General features: G+C 37.6%; 3 protein-coding genes across 10 annotated transcripts in view; 1 reads left to right on the plus strand and 2 right to left on the minus strand.

Moving 5' to 3' along the window:
- Positions 1–15,282, minus strand: part of LOC137243922 (transposable element Tc3 transposase) — a 29,599-nt gene extending 14,317 nt beyond the window's left edge. Inside the window, exon 1 of one of the 2 annotated variants that reach the window (XM_067772250.1) lies at positions 15,132–15,282. The gene's annotated coding sequence lies outside the window, so the exon portion shown is untranslated. Of the gene's footprint in view, positions 1–15,120 lie in introns of both variants that reach the window. The other variant, XM_067772249.1, reaches the window with a different exon arrangement.
- Positions 15,283–18,242: 2,960 nt separating this feature from the next.
- robl (roadblock) lies at positions 18,243–19,034 on the minus strand. The gene is made up of 3 exons (XM_067777537.1): positions 18,911–19,034; positions 18,771–18,849; positions 18,243–18,696 (listed from the first exon to the last, which is right to left on the minus strand). Exons 1-3 carry the CDS (start codon positions 18,911–18,913, stop codon positions 18,485–18,487), a joined length of 294 nt encoding a protein of 97 aa, XP_067633638.1. The 5' UTR covers positions 18,914–19,034; the 3' UTR covers positions 18,243–18,484.
- A 121-nt stretch (positions 19,035–19,155) lies between these two features.
- LOC137243923 (dynein light chain roadblock-type 2-like) overlaps positions 19,156–21,628 on the plus strand; it is a 55,474-nt gene continuing 53,001 nt past the window's right edge. For 6 of the 7 annotated variants that reach the window (XR_010950678.1, XM_067772257.1, XM_067772256.1 and 3 more), the window contains exon 1: positions 21,034–21,334. The gene's annotated coding sequence lies outside the window, so the exon portion shown is untranslated. Of the gene's footprint in view, positions 19,392–21,033; positions 21,335–21,628 lie in introns of those variants that run through there. The other variant, XM_067772252.1, reaches the window with a different exon arrangement.

Consider the following 21,628-nt stretch of genomic DNA (forward strand, 5'->3'; position numbering starts at 1 on the left):
TTTGGTATTTGCGGATGACCCTGTGGGTATTGCTCTCAAGCGAATTCCCCCATTATCACTTCCAGAGGATCCACTTCATCCTACACTTGAGGTAATGCTTGATTATGCTCAGCCTGTGTTGTTTGATGCAGCAAAAGTAAAATCTAGCTTTCGATCAAGATGTTTTTGTAAGGCAGATTTTAATAAGCTGAATTATCTTATTTCCACCCATGACTGGTCGGATCTATATGCTTGTAAAGATGTCGAGTCAGCAACTTCTATTTTTTACAGTTCTCTCGGTGGTTTCTTTGCATGCTGTGTGCCTCTTCGTCATGGCAATGCTGGAACGGGCAAACCCCCGTGGTTCTCAAGACATCTTGTAAGACTATATAATATTAAATCTAGGCTATACAAACGTTTTAAAATATCAGGATCATGCTCCGATTTTTCTAAATATTTAGTTGCTAGATCAAACTTTCATCGTCTTAATCAGCAGTGCTATAAACGTTACTTAAATCGGTGTAAGCTTCAATTTTTTAACAACCCGAAACAATTTTTTAGTTTTGTCAATTCTAAGAGAAAAACCTCAGGATTTCCATCTGCTTTGGCCTATGGATGTAAGAACGCAAGCTCGGATGATGATGTTGCCAACTTATTTGCTGAATACTTTAAGTCGACCTATTCATCTCAACTTTTTCAATCGGATCTCTATCCTTACACCTTAGAAAGTTCTAATTGTATTCTGGTTCCTGTCTTAGATATAGATACTGTTCTGAAGAGTCTTCTGGAGTTGAAACCAATTACCTCTCCGGGTCCAGATGGCGTTCCTAGTTGTGTTCTAAAGTTTTGCGCTGTCAACTTATCTAAGCCGATCCTTAAATTATTTACACTATCTCTTGAATCTTCTTTATTCCCTTCAATTTGGAAGCAATCATTTATTATTCCCTTACATAAGAAAGGTAGTAGGTCCAATATCGAGAACTACAGGGGCATAGCTAAACTTTCGGCTATTCCTAAAATTCAATATGCATGTACTTCTTTATTATCACCCAGCCAACATGGTTTTGTGTGTAGAAGATCAACCACAACCAACTTGTTTGAGTTCACCTCTCTAGTCATGGATGGATTTTTATCCAATAAGCAAACGATGATATTTATACCGACTTCAGCAAAGCATTTGATTCTGTTAATCATGAGCTTTTAACTCATAAACTTGACTTACTGGGTTTTTCGAAGAATTTATTACTTTGGCTTCGCAGCTATCTCTTAAATAGAACTCAGCGAGTTATGTTCAAAAACAGTCTCTCAGAGTCGATGGAAGTAACTTCTGGTGTGCCTCAGGGTAGCCATCTGGGTCCATTACTTTTTACCCTCTTTATAAATGACTTACCAATGGTTATCTCGTATTCCCGTGTTCTAATGTATGCAGATGATGTTAAACTATGCTATTCATACTTACCTTCTGACTCTTCCCGTTTGGATTTACTTCAGGCCGATTTGGACTCATTTCAATTATGGTGTACAGTAAATCTACTAGTTTTGAACTGCTGCAAATGTAAACTAATGACATTTCACAGAGTCAACCCAGTTTTAAAATCCTATATGCTAGATGGTGCTCCCTTGGAGCGTATATCTGAAGTATGTGACCTAGGTGTTCTTTTTGATGCGAAATTGAGCTTTAACATGCATATTTCATCTATTGTAAGCAAGGCATCGGGTGTACTCGGATTTATTAAAAGATGGGCTAAAGAATTTGATGATCCATATTTAACCAAGACCATTTACACATCTTTGGTTCGCCCAATACTTGAGTATTGTTCCTGTATTTGGTCCCCGGGGTATAAAAATCATATAGATCGGATTGAATCGGTACAGAAGCAGTTTCTAATCTTCGCTTTACGCGGTCTTAACTGGGAATCAAATCAACATCTTCCACCTTATAGAAATAGACTTCTTCTCATTAGTTTGCCAACTTTAGAGAATAGAAGAACATTACTCGGAGTAATGTTCCTTCATAAACTGATTATCGGTGAGATAGACTCCACTGACCTTGTAAGCCGACTGAATTTTTCCGTTCCTGCAAGAACTACAAGACACTATGTACTCTTTCATTTACCCATTCTACGGCGTAATTTTGCCAAATATAGCCCTCTTCGCAATTGGTGCTCGCGCTATAACGAACTGTACAACTGCATTAGTTTTGAGTATTCGATTGCTGCTATCCGTAAGGAAATACTCTCACGTCTGGCATGATATTTTTAAAGATTTTTAAATAAGATGTGAATTTTATTTCAATATTAATTTTAACTAATCTTTATTTTAATTTAACATAATTAATTTGATTGTTTATTATTTAAGTTTTTACTTTAAATTTTGTTTTTTACGCTTATGTTTTCTTTCCTTGTTATATGTATTGTATCTTATATTCAGTAGTCGACTTGTGTCTGTGTTGACTTTAACAAACACCTTATACACCTGCGACTACAACATCCAACATCAGCTATGATCGTCAACATCTTAAAATACGATATCGTACGGGATGTTGAAGCCATATCCAGGTACATATGTCAAGAGAGTTTCACTTACCTGGGGTTCAAATAGTTCACAACCTTTGTATTGTCTAATGGTTGGATTTGTATTTTCTGGGAAGCCGAAGGTGGAGAAATGGTTAGGGATATCTTCGGTCACGAGCAGTATTTACATTATTTCTTGTCCTTGTATAAATAATAAAATTTTAACATATTTTTTCTGAACTTCATGATTGAAAAAATGTGTGTATATGAAAAAAATAAGATCTTTCAATCAAAAGTAAAATTTTAACAAGTATAAAATGCAGTCAACAAATATAGTCATAAAAGATTCAGAAAGCTAAATGAAAAATTATTAAAAATTTTTGATCACCTAAAATAAACCCATTTGATTCAAATATGATTCCAATTTGTGATAGACAAACTATATTCAGTTTTTGACCATCAAAAGTATTCATATTTGATTATTTCTTTAGTTCAATTGTATGATAACTCATTATTTAGTCAGAAAGAGTAATCAAATTGTATTGATATGCAGGGAAATTCAAAATTTAATCACCTAAATGCTGAGTGGGATAACTTATAACACACGTTCTGCTTCCAGTTTTATGCAGTGGTATAATGAATGATTCTTTCCACTTCTTGGGGAATACCCCTTGCTTCAGGGACGCATTGAACAAACAGGCTAGATGCCGATATAAGTATCGAGATTTCAGCACTACCGACGGAATTTGATCCACTAGAGTAAGAAATTTTTAGATTTTCCAGATGAGTTAAAACATCATCAGTACATATATATGGGACTGCCTGGGAATCCAGAGGAGACAATCTGAAAGGATAATTCGATGGCGGGTAATCATAGGTGTTTGAGTAATTAGATTCGAAGAAATCCGCAAACAAATTAGCAATTTCAAAGCTGTCGTTGGAAATCTGATCATTTAGCTTCATTGTAGAAGGAAACCCTTTTATCTTCCTTTTTGAATTAACGGAGCTGTAAAACGACTTAGGATTGTCAAAAATTTGACTTTAATCCTACTGATATGGTTCTTGTAACAAATTCTGTTCAATGTGTTATATTTGTGACGTAAAATTGAGTAAGCGGCATAGGCAGTCATTAATCCAGAAAGTTTGTAACGTTTGAATGAACACGTCTTCTGATTTTTCAGGCGTTTCAATTCTTTAGTGCTCCAAGCCGATGATGATATTGCTTTATTGCTTTATTGAATGCCTAATGGAGTCAAAAATCTAGAACTTTTGCTTGAGGACTCAATGTAACAAATGACAATCAAAAATAAATTATTTTCATTAATTTACGAAAATTGGAAAAACACCAAAAAAATATAAAATTTTATTTTCGCTGTATTTGCAGCAAAAGATAGTATGGCTTTTTTAAAAATAGGCACATAATTGGTTAGGTGCAACATCTATGAGTATGGCACTGAAAAGGAGTACTTAATTATTTCATTAAACAAAATTGTTAGAGATGGGAAAGGGGTAAATACCCAAATGGTAAATATCCGGGAAATTGGTTATATATGGTAAAAATGGGTAAATACCCAAATATTTATCCAAAAGGGTAAAAATAATCTTTTGGAAAATATGGGAAACAAACACACAAATTCAATCCGAAATGTACCCAATTTGTCCTATATTGGTGGGTAGTTATCCATTACGCTATCGGTTGAATTAGTTTTAATCTGTAATCCAGCGCTTTTCAAAAATATTTAGCCAATAATGCATGCCGTTGCAAAAATTTAAGTTTACCCAGTAAACATTTTAAGTCAAACAAGTAAGGAAGGTTAAGTTCGGGTGTAACCGAACATTACATACTCAGTTGAGAGCTATGGTGACAACATAAGGGAAAATAACCATGTAAGAAAATCAACCGAGGAAACCCTGGAATGTGTTTGTATGACATGTGTATCAAGTGAAAGGCATTAAAGAGTATTTTATGAGGGAGTGGGCCATAGTTCTATAGGTGGACGCCATTTAGGGATATCGCCATAAAGGTGGATCAGGGTTGACTCTAGAATTTGTTTGTACGATATGGGTATCAAATGAAAGGTGTTAATGAGTATTTTAAAACGGCGTAATCCTTAGTTCTATAGGTGGACGCCGTTTCGAGATATATCCATAAAGGCGGACCAGGGGTGACCCTAGAATTTGTTTGTACAATATGGGTATCAAAAGAAAGATGTTAATGAGTATTTTAAAAGGGAGTGATCCTTAGTTCCATAGGTGGACGCCGTTTCGAGATATCGCCATAAAGGTGGACCAGGGGTGACCCTAGAATTTGTTTGTACGATATGGGTATCAAATTAAAGGTGTTAATGAGGGTTTTAAAAGGGAGTGGTGGTAGTTGTATAGGTGGTCGCCTTTTCGAGATATCGCCATAAAGGTGGACCAGGGGTGACTCTAGAATGCGTTTGTACAATATGGATATCAAACGAAAGGTGTTAATGAGTATTTTAAAAGGGAGTGGGCCTTAGTTCTATAGGTGGACGCCGTTTCGAAATATCGCCATAAAGGTGGACCAGGGGTGACTCTAGAATGTGTTTGTACAATATGGGTATCAAACGAAAGATGTTAATGAGTATTTTAAAAGGGAGTGGGCCTTAGTTCTATAGGTGGACGCCGTTTCCAAATATCGCCATAAAGGTGGACCAGGGGTGACTCTATAATGTGTTTGTACGATATGGGTTTTAAAATCAAGGTATTAATGAGGGTTTTAAAAGGGAGTGGTGGTAGTTGTATAGGTGGTAGCCTTTTCGAAATATCGCCATAAAGGTGGACCAGGGGTGACTCTAGACTTTGTTTGTACAATATGGGTATCAAATGAAAGGTGTTAATGAGTATTTTTAAAAGGGAGTGGGCCTTCGTTCTATAGGTGGTCGGTCGCCTTTTCGAGATATCGCCATAAAGGTGGACCAGGGGTGACTCTAGAATATGTTTGTACGATATGGGTACAAATGAAAGGTGTTAATTAGTATTTTAAAAGGTCGTGGGGCTTATTTCTAAAGGTGGACGCCTTTTCGAGATATCGCCATAAAGGTGGACCAGGGGTGACTCTAGAATGTGTTTGTACGATATTGATATCAAATTAAAGGTATTAATGAGAGTTTTAAAAGGGAGTGGTGGTAGTTGTATATGTGAAGTCGTTTTCCAGATATCGACCAAAATGTGGACCAGGGTGACCCAGAACATCATCTGTTGGATACCGCTAATTTATTTATATATGTAATACCTGCCAAGATTTTAAGGGTTTTTTATTTCGCCCTGCAGAACTTTTTCATTTTCTTCTACTTAATATGGTAGGTGTTACAATCATTTTACAAAGTTTTTTCTAAAGTTATATTTCGCGTCAATAAACCAATCCAATTACCATGTTTCATCCCTTTTTTCGTATTTGGTATAGAATTATGGCATTTTTTCATTTTTCGTAATTTTCGATATCGAAAAAGTGGGCGTGGTCATAGTCGGATTTCGTTCATTTTTTATACCAAGATAAAGTGAGTTCAGGTAAGTACGTGAACTAAGTTCAGTAAAGATATGTCGATTTTTGCTCAAGTTATCGTGTTAACGGCCATGCAGAAGGACAGACGGACGACTGTGTATAAAAACTGGGCGTGGCTTCAACCGATTTCGCCCATTTTCACAGAAAACAGTTAACGTCATAAAATCTATGCCCCTACCAAATTTCAAAAGGATTGGGAAATTTTTGTTCGACTTATGGCATTAAAAGTATCCTAGACAAACTAAATGAAAAAGGGCGGAGCCACGCCCATTTTGAAATTTTTCTTATTTTTTGTATTTTGTTGCACCATATCATTACTAGAGTTGAATGTTGACATAATTTACTTATATACTGTAAAGATATTATATTTTTTGTTAAAATTTTACTTTTAAAAAAATTTTTTTTTAAAGTGGGCGTGGTCCTTCTCCGATTTTGCTAATTTTTATTAAGCGTACATATAGTAATAGGAGTAACGTTCCTGCCAAATTTCATCATATCTTCAACGACTGCCAAATTACAGCTTGCAAAAGTTTTAAATTACATTCTTTTAAAAGTGGGCGGTGCCACGCCCATTGTCCAAAATTTTACTAATTTTCTATTCTTCGTCATAAGTTCAACTCACCTACCAAGTTTCATCGCTTTATCTGTCTTTGGTAATGAATTATTGCACTTTTTCGGTTTTTCGAAATTTTCGATATCGAAAAAGTGGGCGTGGTTATAGTCCGATATCGTTCATTTTAAATAGCGATCTGAGATGACTGCTCAGAAACCTACATACCAAATTTCATCAAGATACCTCAAAATTTACTCAAGTTATCGTGTTAACGGACGGACGGACATGGCTCAATCAAATTTTTTTTCGATCCTGATGATTTTGATATATGGAAGTCTATATCTATCTCGATTCCTTTATACCTGTACAACCAACCGTTATCCAATCAAACTTAATATACTCTGTGAGCTCTACTCAACTGAGTATAAAAAGAGTAGGAAAAATATCTAAATTGGAGCTTTTACAGTCGGTATGTGCTCATTTGGGAGGCCGAAACCAATGTATTTCCTTCTTGCAACGGTCATCCTATATGAGCCTATTAACTTACATATATCATTTGAGCCTAAATAAGAGCCCGACATAAGTCTGAAAAGACGTTTAAACAGCTCATATTATACTCTACTGGAACTATCCGGCATCATTTTGAACTCTAATAAACTCTGATTACACAGGCCGACAAGAAATTTGACCATAAACCAGACCATAATTTCCTAAAGGTTTTCGATGCGCTGAATTCAAATCTGGACGCAGAATTAGTCTATCACGTATGTGTTTTAAAAAAAAAAAAAATCTGTCGTTTATATATACTCTCAAAAATAGGCAAAAACGGTGTTTTTTGCACATTTTTTTGCATTTTTCAGGTTTTTTTGCATCCAGATTTGAATTCAGCGCATCGAAAACCTTTAGGAAAGTATGGTCTGGTTTATGGTCAAAAAAATCGGTCTGATTTTGTTGGCCTGTGTTATCTGACACCTATATGGCCTATTTATCAGTAAGTAGTTCGACACACCTGGACAGAGCGTGGCAGCTTTGCGGTCACATTAAAAATGTCGAAAAGCGTCCATGAGCGGAAAAACGTCGATGCTTATACAAAAAAAGAATAACAAAGTTAACAATAATTTACAAATGTAATTCATTTTGCATTAAAATGAAAAATTTTCGTAAATTAAATTTTCTTTTACCCACCTACGCATTTCGACGCTTTTCTGATACCTACATTGCTCACTTATTTTGGACTCGTTTCGGATTCTTTATGAGCGCCGTGAGCATGTTTGAGGGGTAGCTTTGTCTGCGTAAATATGTGTACCCTATAAACATTCTCTTACAGTTCTGGAGCTAAATATGGGTCCGAAAAATATCAGCTTCAATGGTATCACATTAGAGCCTTTTATGACCCCAAATTGATGAAATTATGAACAAACTAAAAATATTAAAATCAGTCGATCCAGCGGGTTAGGGGGTTAAAATATACCCGCGGTAGGTATGCCTGTCGTAAGAGGCGACTAAAATACCAGATTCAAGGGGTTGTGTAGCGTAACCTTTTCAGGTTGCCAGCGCAATATATAGCTTCTCCAAATCCAATTGTCAACCTCACCTTCGAGCGGCCAATCCTGTTTCCCTAACAGACGAGGCTCTGGCGAACCCAAGCTCCTCATGGAACTTGAGGGTGCGGAGAGAGGAATGGCCTGGAGGTTTAATATGGCCATATAAATCGTTGCCGACATGGTCGGGCTAGTAGCACCTTAATGGTGCTGTGTTACCGGAGCATACCGGATCTGTATCTGGCAAAGGACCATCACATCGATAACGCTCCCCAAATCCTTCGGGGAGTAACCTTATCGCTACAACAACAACAACAATATTAAAATCTGTAAACTAGGCAGCTCCGGAATAAAAACTCAGAAGTTTTTCTGCGACAATTTATTCTAAATAAATAATTAATTCAACTAATACTTATTTCATTTCTATCTTATCCTCATTGGAATTTTATCACAACAATTTTCTCTCCTATGTTTTCCGCTTCGGATATATGCCAAAAATTCTTCAAGCCATGAAGTAGTGTCATTAAAAGACTCAAAATTAGCAGTATATGACGCCAATAAGGCTCATATATGATATCGGAAGGAGGCCTGTATAATGCGGCAATTACCCACCGACGTGTGCCGTACGTACGGCCGTTTGTCGTACGAAGCACGTTTGACCGAACTCTCAAGCCCGTAGGAATCAATGTGTGCGTCTGTGTACATTTACATAAGATATTTGTGTGTGTATTGTTTACAGATAAGAACTGTTGCCATTGACCATTTTGCATGTATGCTTATGGAAACATCAACTTTTTCCAATTTAATTTTTGATATTGTAAAAGGCCGGAATACTATTAAATAAGTATAAATAGATTAAATATTTATAATTAGCACTTTTACATAATTATTTCGAATTATTTTCACAATTTTTCAAACTTTAATTAGGCGTTTTTGCATAAAATTGCAAACGGTCAAAAATTAGCGCACAAAAGTTTACTAGGCAAATCTGTCTAGTGAGAGAGCGATCAGCTGACACGTTCTTACGGAAAAAATCAAAATTGTTTTGATTTCTACGTTCCGGGCTACGTACGTACGGGCGTTGCACGTCGGTGAGTTTTCGTTTACATTGCACACTCATAAGATAGGTCGTGTCAGCTGACACGTTTTTTCTACGTACGTTCGTGAGTAACCACGGCTTAAGACTTATGTTAGATGCAAAATATAAGCATATAGCGTTCGCTTCAGGCTCCTAAATGAGTTCAGAACGAGTGCAAACGATCCAAAGTTTGGACTCCTTTCAGATTAATTGTTGACTCCGAGATACAAAAAAGGAATATTCCGGGTATTTTCCTGGTATTTACCCATAAAAATGGTAAATACCCGGTAGAATCCCAACTCTAAAAATTGTGATTCGATTAAGTTTCTGTGTGAAATTATAAACCAATTTGTTAAATAATAAAAACAAAATGTACATATAGGAACAACGTCCAATTGCAAAGTCAAACTCAAATAAGGTAAGGTCAAGAGAACCAAGATTTATTCACAATATAAGGTAGGAAACGAAATTTGAATGGGATTTGCCGCAGTTCATTGTTTTATTAACGACCGATCCAACTTGGGTGAGATTCCTGCCAGAACCCTTTTTGAAAGGTTCAGTAAAGTTCGTTTGTCCCACTTGCCTAAGTTGTTGTTGTGTTAACAGTGCACTGTAACTTGGCTAGGTCTACGTGGAGTGCGGCTGAGTGAAGGCCCACACGATTAATGGTCATAGGTAAAGGGGATCATCGGGCGCGATCTGGCTTCGCCCCACCTAACAGCCGCGACCGATCACAAATTGTCATCAATATCCTCTAGCGGGAGTCCAAGGAAACTTGCCGTTTCAACAGGGGTGGACCATAAGGAAAGGGGTGTTAGAGGCGTTGGTTCCACATTACAATTAAAGAGATGGTTGGTGTCATGTGGGGACACATTGCAAGCGGGGCATACATTTTGTATGTCGGCCCCCATTTAATCTGTCAAAGGTGTTTACCAACTCTATTCTATTAAACTTAGACTTCCTGCTTTCTTGCTTTTCTAGATTAAACGGATGAGTTTGGCAACTGACGAATCTTATTATAGTATAGTGTTTCCTTATATACCTGCTATGTATGAGCTTTGGTCAGGTTGACTCTGAGTTAAAAAAAAATTAATTTGTCGTTGCGCAAGTGAGCCTAAGAGTTTAACCTACTACTGTATGCATATCGAAGTTGTGCAGAGTGACGCGCGTCTCCCTGGGAAGCCTGCTTTCCAGAATTGCGGGTTTCGGGTATTTAATATTGAGAGCGGAGTTCACCGGGTATTTATCGGACTTTTCCGATTTTTTGTGGATTTCTTATGCCCATGGAGCGTGCGCAAGGCGTAGTCTCTTCAATCAGATGTCTGTTAGGATGTCCAGATTTCTGAGTATTAAACCGAGCCGGTTAGTGAACATACCCTCTATAAATAAAAAAAAAAACATACCTTCTAGTAAACCGAATATGTTAAGAGTGAATTTGCCGGATTGACCCGTTTTCACTTTAGTTCATCCCCAACCTAATGTTGGCATTAAAGTTGTGAGTTTATAGAACTGTGACCTCTCCCCGCTGAATGGCCACCACAACTAGGCTAACGAGTAAATATACTCTAGGCTTTCCAGCTGTGTATAATCAAATCTTTATAATTTTCAATTTGCCAGGGTAGTTATCAATATTGGATCTCATATTCGGGATATAACAATTTGCTTTTTGTATCGATTTTCTCATCCTTATTTAAATACTCCCAACCACAGGATATTTACTTTGACCAGCTTTAAAATGTACATACAGATATTTCTTTTATGGTGGAAGGAGTCAGTTTGGTTTTTGGTGGAAAAACGGTTAGCTTAAATAAGTTATATATCTAAACCTATCAAACCACGATAGTTACAGTTGTGAGACCCACTATGTAAAAGACTAACCATGTAAGTTACCGGTTTACATCAAGTATTCAATTGAGAAAAACGATATGTGAATTTATATGTAGGTATGTATCTAGACTTGCCTTATTTTGCCTGAAGCAAAATTAAAGTCTGCCAAACCCGGGCAACTGTCGTATTATTGGTTTGGTAAGATATTACATATATGTAGCCCTATGTCTATATTAGTTGTTACGGAGCTTTGATTCCGATGCCAAGATCTCAACTTCACCAAGCGGATTTAAGGGGTTAGAATATTCCCACGGTAGGATATGAAAGTTGTAAGAGGGGACATAGTTCCACAGAACGAAAGGTTTGGAGGACTAAAAAATCCCTCCCGCGGCAGTAGTGATAATACTGGAGCATGCATAAAACAAACATTCAGTAGTGTTCTTGCGCTTAAAATAACAGCAACGTTGATTTAAGGCATTTTCTTTTGCGGAAAAAATTATACTCTCATGTTGCACTTTTGGCTTCTAAATTTTTAAGTAGGCCACCTAGCGATTTGCAAAGTGACTGAATTTATAGGTACTGGTACTCCTTCCGTGAGAAATACTTAGTGAACGGAACACATACCCTTACAAGAAAACACATGAGAACAAAAATGGCGGCATAGTTTTCAGAAATGAAAACTATTAGACTTGGTTCTGCTCCGACTTTTTGGAATTGAATTTACAACGGATATCAACCTGTTCATTTAGTACAAACGCACAGAAGAATTCCATAAGCGATCTCTATAGACTATAGTCAGTAATAGATATTTTTGGCTGAAAGTCAACTTGTGTACTTATTCGTCTGTAGATGGCCGACCGACATATTTTATACCTTACAATCTAGGTTATGGAAATGGTGGGTATCTCTCCGTTTATTCGTTAACCACGTTACTACATTTATCGTCTTTTTTTATGTGAAATCCTTCATTTATCACGTATCCACATTTTTATATTCAAAACGCAAGTGGTTCGGTTATTTTTCTTCGTCTTCCCGAAAGTTTCTCAATTGTAGATACGCGATTACCGAATAAACTGGATGATTTGTATTTGCACGGGTAAATCAACGATTGTGGAGTTAGTGTAGATTAGTAAATCTATAAACTTGGTCTATAACTTCGCCCCATCCAATAGATGCGACCGATCACAAATTGTCATGAATATACTCTAACGGTAGTTACAGGAATTTTGCAGTTTCGCCAGTCCTGAGCCAAGGAGATATGGGTATAAAAAGGCGTTGGCTACACATTGCAATTAAAAAGTTGGTTGGTGTCACGTGGGACACGCTACAAGCTGGACATACATTGAGTATGTTGTGGTTAATCCTGGATTAGTAAGATTTTAACATATTACAGTATCCAGATCGCGAGCTAGTGAGGAACGTCTTTGATAACGGGATTCGCCGGGCATTTGTTGGCATAGGAATTTGCCGACTTTTTTGTGGATGTCTCTGGTGGCTGGGTTAATTCTGGATTGGTAAGATTTTAACCGATTACAGTATCCATATCAATGTTGTTGTTGTTGTTGTAGCGATTAGGCCTTGGGGAGTGTTATCGATGTTGATGGTCCTTTGCCGGATGGAAATCCGGTACATTCCGGTAACAAGCACCAGTCCGACCATCTCGGAAACGATTTAGTATGACTACATGGAACCTTCAAGGATATACCGCCCTCCAACCCCGAAATCCACGAGGAACTTGGGGTCGCTAGATCCGCGGCTGTTAAAGTAACAGGATTCGCCACGTGTACGTGAGTCGACAAATGGGTTGGATAAGCTATATTTTCCGCTGGCAACACTTTGAAAGGGTTGCGCTACACAACCCCTTGGTATTTTAGCCTCTTAAGACAGGCATACCTGCCGCTGGTGTATTCTAAGCCCCCTAACCCGCTGGGGCCTATCCAGATCAATGTTAAGATAGAATGACGCGCATCTCCCTGGGGAGGTTGCTTTCATGAAGTGTGAGTTTTTGAGAACCGTATCCATAGGGCATTTGTTGGCATAGGAACTTTCAGACTTTTTGTGGATGTATCTAATGGCCTTTTGTTCTGATTTTCTTGATATGGATACGAATTTCTCGGAAGTGGATACGGAGATGAATCTTTAGGTTCTCTTAGGTTGTTGGGATGCCCAGGTTTCTTCACATAGTGTAACCCAAATACGAATTTTCAAACTGATAGCCGAGATAGGACGACACTCTAGCTCAACTTCGATCTGGGTACTGTAACAGGATAAATTCTTACCTATTCAGAATCAACCTCGACATACAAAACATATGTACTGCTTGTAATGTGTTCCCACATGTCACCAACCATCTCTTTAACTGTATTGTGGAGCCAACGCCTCTAATACCCCTCTCATTATGATACACCATGTTGAAACAGCAAGTTTCCGTGTGACTCCCGTTAGAGGACATTGATGACAATTTGTGATTGGTCGCACCTATTGGATGGGGCGAAGAACTGCTACAACAACAACATAGGGCGACATTCCACTCAGCAATCGATATGTAGTTTTGACATGACGGATTTGTTAAATCCGCTTCCGGAAAACTCACTTTCGTAGCATCCCTAGTTTATACGTGTGAATGTATGTATGTACACCTTGCGATACTGATATCAATTGCTTCTGTTGATGGTAGCAGCCGTATACGCAACTCCACTGCAGATTCGAACGTATATACATAGCTAAATCCAAACATCATCATGGTGATAAATAATAGGGGCAAACAATTTTTGTTTATTGATTTTAATAATTTGATTGTTAATTCTAATTATATATGTATGTAAGTTTGATAGGTGTATTTTTAAGTTATTGGCCGATCCACGGTAGAGCGGGAATGGTGTGCTCTCTTTTTATACATAGCTGTACTAGTATACAAGAAGTTATAGAATACGTTAAATCTATTGAGCAATGTGTTACAGTGACTGATAAACAAAATTTGCGTTATTTCGTTTTAGGGAGAATCTCAATTAATAGTATTTTCCAGGAAAATCGCAGAGCCCTGCGGTTTAAGGTTTTAAATTGCTCCTACGGTAAGTTCACTGTCGTACCAGATTCAATTCGTTCTCCCCGTAAATTCACAAAGTCTTTTACACATGACGATATGTGTGGTCTTCTCTTAGTTTTGAACCTTCAGCCATTTGACTACTTTCCGAGCTGGAGATCTTAGGAAAGACCTCTAACGACAAGAATGCCTACATCCTATGGATGTGTAGACAGCTGTATGTACACAATAAGGGCAATATACATACATATGTATGTATGTACATATGAGAATATTTAAAAATCATACAACTTAAATATATATTGCCTTACGATTTATGTAATCGCTGTGAGGTATCAAAATATAATTAATAAATATATACATGCATGAATACTATATATCACAGGTATACATATGAATGTACATACATATAAACGTATGAGGTCAGAAGCATTTGCGGAAAAGTTCAGGAAAATAATCGCCATTTCAATTTTATGGTCGAATTTCATTTGGTTATACTGTATTATATGTATGTATATAAAATGTATATAAATAAGCAGTGTCCGAATATGTGCTTTGGTATATACAACTGCATATGCATACATATGTATATACATATATGAATGATAAAGCAAGATACGTGCGTTTACGTTCGATTCCTATCTATGTATATGTGTATTGCACGCACTTTGTATATACATATGTACATATTTACACCGAAACCAGTCGATATTGTAAATATGTACATAAATCGTGATGAAACGAAAACTTGCAGTCGGGATTTTATTGGATGCGACCGATTAAATTTTTCATTCTTAAACCAAATACATATAGATTTTTTTCCAAATACTTTATGCACCATTTTTTGCAATTTAACATTCTATATACACTTAAAAATCATTTGTGTTAATATATTCACATATATTCGTATTTAGTTTCCCTCTAAATACAATGAAGTCACTTTTTTAATCAGCTAAAGTAGCACATTTGGTTGAAAAATTTAGACTTCCGGAACCGAAGTCTCACAGCTACATGACTTTTCACACGTATATAACACTTTTTTTATTTTAGCACATACCTTTTGCTTACACAGTTTTTGTTGGTTGAGAAGAATATAATAATTTGGGTGCCATTTTTGTTTTTTAATTTAAGTAACTGTGATATGCTAATAAAAATGGAAACTTTGCACATTCGATGCAGTAACAGACGGGGCGAGCCAATGACAAAATCTGATATTTGATCGTTTTTGAATGTACACTAGTTATCGAATATCGAAATTTACAGCTGTCCTGACAAAACCCATGGTTGTAAAAATTTTGCATGACATGTTGACAATCAGTGATGCCAAATCGAGGGTTTATCGCCGGTTTCTGTAAAGTTGGTTTTACTACGTTTTTTGTTACTAACTGGCGCGACATGAAACGGCATCAGCGCTACACTTTGTCCTTAGCTGAAACTTAAAAGATCATTCAGGATCTTAAGGGTCAAATACATTCCACTCTTTCGTCGCTTAAGCGCTTGCTTCACTAGCTGACTATGAGCCCAGATGTTTTATTTGATATGTTCTCAATCCATAGGCAACACAACGGCAACGCCAAACCAACACAAAAAGTTTTCAAAAACTTAGGCGAGTGTTGCACTCCCCGAAGGGTGCAGGGAGTGTTATCGATCTTGATGGTCCTTTGACAATTTGTGATCGGTCGCGGCTGATAGGTGGGGCGAAGCATTGCTACAACAACAACAACAACAACAACATCACAGATTTTCATCAATATCCTCTAACGGGAGTCCAAGAAACTTGCCGTTTCAACAGCTGTGGAACAATGAAAAGGTGTTAGAGGCGTTGGTTCCACATTACAATTAAAGAGATGGTTGGTGTCATGTGGGGACTCATTGGAAGCGGGGCATACATTTTGTATGTCGGGGTTGATTCTGGATAGGTAAGAGTTTAGCCTGTTACAGTATACAGAACGAAGTTGAGCTAGAGTGATTCGCGTTTCCCTGGGGAGTATGCGTTCCTCTTCCGCAAGTTTTGGGTACTGTTCTTCGAGTACGGGATTCACCGGGCAATTCCTGGCATAAAGGTCCGACGCCTGTTTGTGGAGTTCACTGAGGACCTGCTTGTGTTTTTTTGCTTCATACGGCTGAGTTCTCAGGTGCTGTATTTCCGCATCATGCTTACGGAGATGACTTCTTAAGCCCCTAGGCGGCGTTGGCTCATCAATCAGATGTCTGTTGGGATACCCAGGTATCTGGGTATTCAACAGGAACTGTTTGGTTAGCATCGCATTTCTCTCCCTGATGGGGAGTATTCTCGCCTCATTATGTAGATGCATAACATCTTAGATTGAAGCACAATTGGAGGAACAGAAGACATACATATATGGCATCTCAACTGGAAGCGCAAAAGGCACGTATATCTGATATGTCGGCATAAATTTCAGAACAGGTATCATCGCAGCTCTTTGCTAAACTAGAAGAGCAGGATGCAAAAATTTTACAGCTCGAGGACAAAAATGTTTGAAAAGATCTAGTGAACAACTGGAATGCTGAAGATAAAGTTTATGCACTATTCGTGGCATTGAAATTATCTGCTGCAGAAATCCTACAGCTACCAAAAAGCTAATGAGGCTTTGCAGGAGAGTCAGAAGTCGAAAGGTTTGCACATATGGCGAATGCTGACGCACCCGTGGAATACACCAAAAGGTTAAAAATTCAAAACTTTATTAATGAAATACGGGATGTCGAAACTAAGCGAGCTACATACGCAAATAAAAAGTCAACATTTGCTGAAACGGTATCACATATACTAGCTGAGGAAACAGCGCCACTTTTGAGTAAGCCCGCATCCCCCAGCGAGTTAGGGGGAGTTAGAATATACCCGCGGTATGTATACCAGTAGTCAGAGGCGACTAAGATACCAGATCAAAGGGGTTGTGTAGCGCAACCTTTTCAGGTTGCCAGCGCAATATATAGCTTCTCCAAACCCAATTGTCAACCTTACCTTCGAGCGGCGAATCCCGTTTCACTAACAGACGAGGCTCTGGCGACCACAGCTCCTCATGGAACTTGGGGGTGGGGAGGGAGGGATGGCCTGAAGGTTTAATGTGGCCATATAAATCGTTCCCGAGATGGTCGGGCCAGCACCTTAATGGTGCTGTGTTACCGGAGCGTATCGGATCTGTATCCGACAAAGGACCATCACATCGATAACACTCCCCAAAGCCTTCGGGGAGTAACCTAATCGCTATAACAACAACAACAACATGTGATATAAGAACACTTAATTTCGGCTATGAGAGAGGCTGCAGCAGTAAACGAGTGCTGGTGTAAGAAAACCAGCAAATACCACCAAAATCGGAGGCAGTATTCTGGGCAAAGGTTGATGGGGATTGTGGGACAAACAAATTGTGGATTTTCGAGGCAGCAAACAAATCAATACCGAATGTACTTGTAGAAAAATCTTGGCTAAGACTAAACAAGATTGACGTATTCCCGTAAGAGTACTCAAAGAGTTCAAGTCACCACTCAAACTTACCAAAGGAGACATATTTGGAAGATGCCAAGAGGTTGAAGTAGTTGTTAACTGTGAAAAGCTCCAAGAAAACGTTTAAACTATCAATACTGATCTTTCAAATGACATCACGGCATGGACGGAGTGGCTAGAGAAAGACTGTTAGAGTAAGGCAAAACAACTGCTCCTATAGTACACAAACATATTTGCCCAAGATGGTTTCAAACGAGGCCGCACCAACGTTTTGCAGCATCAAATTGACACTCATTTTCAACATCCCCTTAAGAATAAAAACTGCGCAAACACCTTTCTACATAATTTTTTCCTGGCCGAGTTGAGATATTTCGTTTCCTGCTTCGAATTATTGTTGCCCTGATCAAGACACGTCGTTTGAGACCCTTCTTGATATATTTGGATGCGTATCAGTTGTTGTTGTTGTAGCAATGTTGCGTATTAGTAGTCGGGGGATGTTCTAGACTTTAACCATCACGTGCAATTAGAATCATTATAGGTGGTAGAATTAATTTTTGCATTCTGTACAGAGAACATATACCAATAGGTTTACGTCTCCGATTCTGTGGATGTGGAATTGCCAAATGGAAGAGTTTGTTCAACAAACTCTCCTAACACTCATTATAATTTGATCCAAAAGTATCCCGAAAATTAGTACAACTTCTGAAGCATAATGAAAATTAATAAGTTCTTTTTTTCTAAAGCATTTGCATTCGGCTGTTATAAGTTTGTATCAAAATTAAAACTAATAATTAATCACATAATATGCAAGCAGATCTTAAACAATAAATTTAATATGTATATTATGGTATTGTATATGCGAATCTAATATTGAAGGCATAGTGTCGAAACACAATAAATACCTATGTAAATAGAAAGATTTCAATTGGTTAGACATCCTGATTGCATCCTGCATCTAATCTGTTGGATTTTGTATGACTATTAATATAAAATCTTTATCGGGCGCAACCATAATTTCATGTTTCTTCGAACGTACGCGCAAAAAGGTAAGATCATTTGATGGATCTAAATCGCGCACAACACTTCGTGCTTTATCTGAAAGTTGACTCATAAGACCAGCATATTGCACCGTAGTTGTGTTGTCCAAAGTGGATTTTACTGGAATACCTGTAAGCAAATAAAAGCAGCGACAATGTTTCCATGTAAATATGTGTAAATTTGGTGGACTGGTGTTACATTACCTTCATTGTTGACAACAATGGTGCCGACAACACCCTTATGTGATTGGATACGTTTTAAAGTTTCTTCGACTTCTTGCGACTTAAAATATATTTTCAAAAGTTAGATTTCATAAAACTTAATATCAATGTGTTAAATTTACCATTTTTTACGAATTTGTGATTAAAAATCTCCAATATTCTAATTAACTCACTGGACCTAGACGAGAATGAAAATCAATGTTGTTATCGATGAATAGGGATGCAAACCATACATCGATGTTTTCGAAACATCGATGTTTTCCCCATTAATATCGATGTTAACATCGATGTTTTGCTAGACGATACATCGGATAAAAAATCGAGAAACATCGACATCGTCCATTCCTAACTATTTATAGGAAAAAAACGCGTGTGAAATGTTTGGAGAAAAAAGAATTATTCCTTGCTTTGTGCACACGATTAATTTAGTCGTAACCACATCTATTGACGAGTCAAGGGACTGGGCCGATTTGATAAATAAAGATCGAGAAATTGTAAAGTTCATAAAAAGGAGTGTTAGTGCAAGCGACGAAATAAGAAAATGACAAAAGGAGATGGTGTTAAAAGGTCAAATCAAAAAATTGATACTCTATGATCGCACAGGTTGGAACTTAAGCTGCAGACATTGGTGCTTTATCGGTAACCGTATCGGTAACCTTATAACAGCTGATTCGACCAATCTTATGAGAATCAATGCAATCGATTATTGGTGCCGCTAAGGTCGTAACCGTATCGTAGCCAACCAATTGGGTTTTGGTTTACCGTCGTAACCATAAACAGCTGATTACGTTAGGGATACGACTACAGCGATACGACAAGCGGCACCAATGACTGCAGCTTTATGCTCTTACATGTTACAGCGGTTCATTGAATTGGCGCCCATTGTAGGAGCACTACTTTTGACTAGACCCCTAGCTCTCGCAGTGATCTCAAGCCACGAAATAGACTGTCTTAATGAAATTGTAGAATTACTTTGTCCATTTGAAAAATTAACAAAAGAAGTATCTGGAGACAGCTACGTTACGTCGAGCAAAGTCATTCCATTAGTAAATTGCGGCAATGAAGTCTTTGAAAATATTAAACGGAAGAATATAATAATTTTGAATTTCAAAGAGGAAATTAAAAAGAATTTACTAAAAAGATTTGCTGATTTGGAACATTCTGCAATTCTTGGGATTTAACAAAACAAAAATAACAAAATAACAGCAAGGCGGCGGGGTCATAGTGTACCTATACAAGTGTGTCAACTAAGCGATAAACGTCAAAACTACAAACAGCCTCGCTCACCTAATGCAAATCTCAGGTCTAGAGTTGCATTTTTCGTACGTAAGAGTACTTCAAGCTGAGTTGCATTTAATAGTTTAATAAAACTTTGTAGTATTTACAGATGAAATAGTTCCATATATTTCCGCGGAAATAAGAATACTAGAAGATTTGAAGCCTGGAAACATACGGAAAGCAAAATTTATTTAAAATAAACTCAAAATATAAAGCGCCACACGTGTAACATTTTCACTTCTAAGGCTGTTTACACAAATGCATAAGGGAAAAATTGTATAAACGCTTTGGTCGCTTCAAAGCAATGACAACGTACGTCGTTTCATTGTTTTTCGTACGGCGTTGTCAAAGCGTAGGCACGCAACCAAAGCATTTATGTAAATTTTTCGATACTTCGCCCCCGACAGATGAATTAATTAATGCAACACAGCCAAAGCGTCTATGTAAATCCGCCTTAATTTTTGTAGCTGTGAAAGTCTCCTGCAAATAAAATGTTGCTGTAAGTGCAAACAAATCAAACTCCTATATGACACTACTTTATCTCCAGCTCACTGGGAAGTTACTATAAAATCGGTTGCAAGATTCCCCTCGTTTTGCAAGGTTTTGTAGTTATCTCACTTAGCGCGCTACCTAGCGGAATTTTGTTTTCTGTAGATTGTATTGTCACCAAGCCTCGAACTGTGTGCCAAGTTTCAAGTCTCTAGGTCACCGGAAAGTTAGTTAAAAATGGATTGAAAGATTCCCAAATCAAAACTAATTTTCTTAATATCTCGATCCATGCGCCATCTAGCGAAATTTTTTGATCAAATATTGCATTGTCACCGGGTTCTGACTCACGCCCAAGTTCCAAGTCTCTAGCTCACCGGGAAGTTACCTAAAAATCGATCGCAAAATTCCCTGCGTTTCTTCAGGGATTTTCGTTTATCTCGATTTGTCTGCCACCTGGCGGCATTCTGTTTTCCACGAATTGTAGTGCCATCGACTCGCAAACTATGTGCTAAGTTTCAAGTCTCTGGATCACCGAGAAGTTAGTTAAAATTCGATCGTAAAATTTCCATTTTAAAATAAATTTTCTGTATATCTCGACCCGTGCGCCACCTATCGGATTTTTTTTCACTTGCATTGTAATTTCTCCCAAATCTGAACTATACTCTAAGTATCTAGACACTTGAGGGAGGTTACCGGGAGGTTACCGAAAAATACTTTTCCGACGGTCAAAAATTCGTATGGAAATGAGGCGACAAACATGAAAGCGACTTAATATAAAGGTATAATATAAAAACCAGGGATGCACCTTAACGTTAAGCTAATCGTTTATCAAAAAATTTCCACCGTTGCCGTTGAAACACTTTGAAATATTATCGATAGAGAAATTATCAAGATAAATTGTATCTCGTTTTTAACCGAAACGAAAAGATTTCGTTAACGTTAAAAACGTTAACAAAAACGTGATACTTTGTGTTTGAATTGTGCTGGCAATGCTATAGCCCATGGTGAAGCCGTAAGGTGGTAACAGCGAGCGGACATACACACAAAATCTATGTAATTTGTTTGTGTAATAT

This window comes from Eurosta solidaginis, chromosome 3, assembly GCF_040869045.1.
Source record: "Eurosta solidaginis isolate ZX-2024a chromosome 3, ASM4086904v1, whole genome shotgun sequence".
In the NCBI taxonomy this organism is placed as follows: domain Eukaryota; kingdom Metazoa; phylum Arthropoda; class Insecta; order Diptera; family Tephritidae; genus Eurosta; species Eurosta solidaginis.

Bases quoted from the DNA above. Each gene is read 5' to 3' on its own strand.
- robl (XM_067777537.1), bottom strand. The intron at 18,697-18,770 runs GTAATGTAACAC...ATTTGCTTACAG, and splicing joins CATTGTTGTCAACAATGAAG to GTATTCCAGTAAAATCCACT.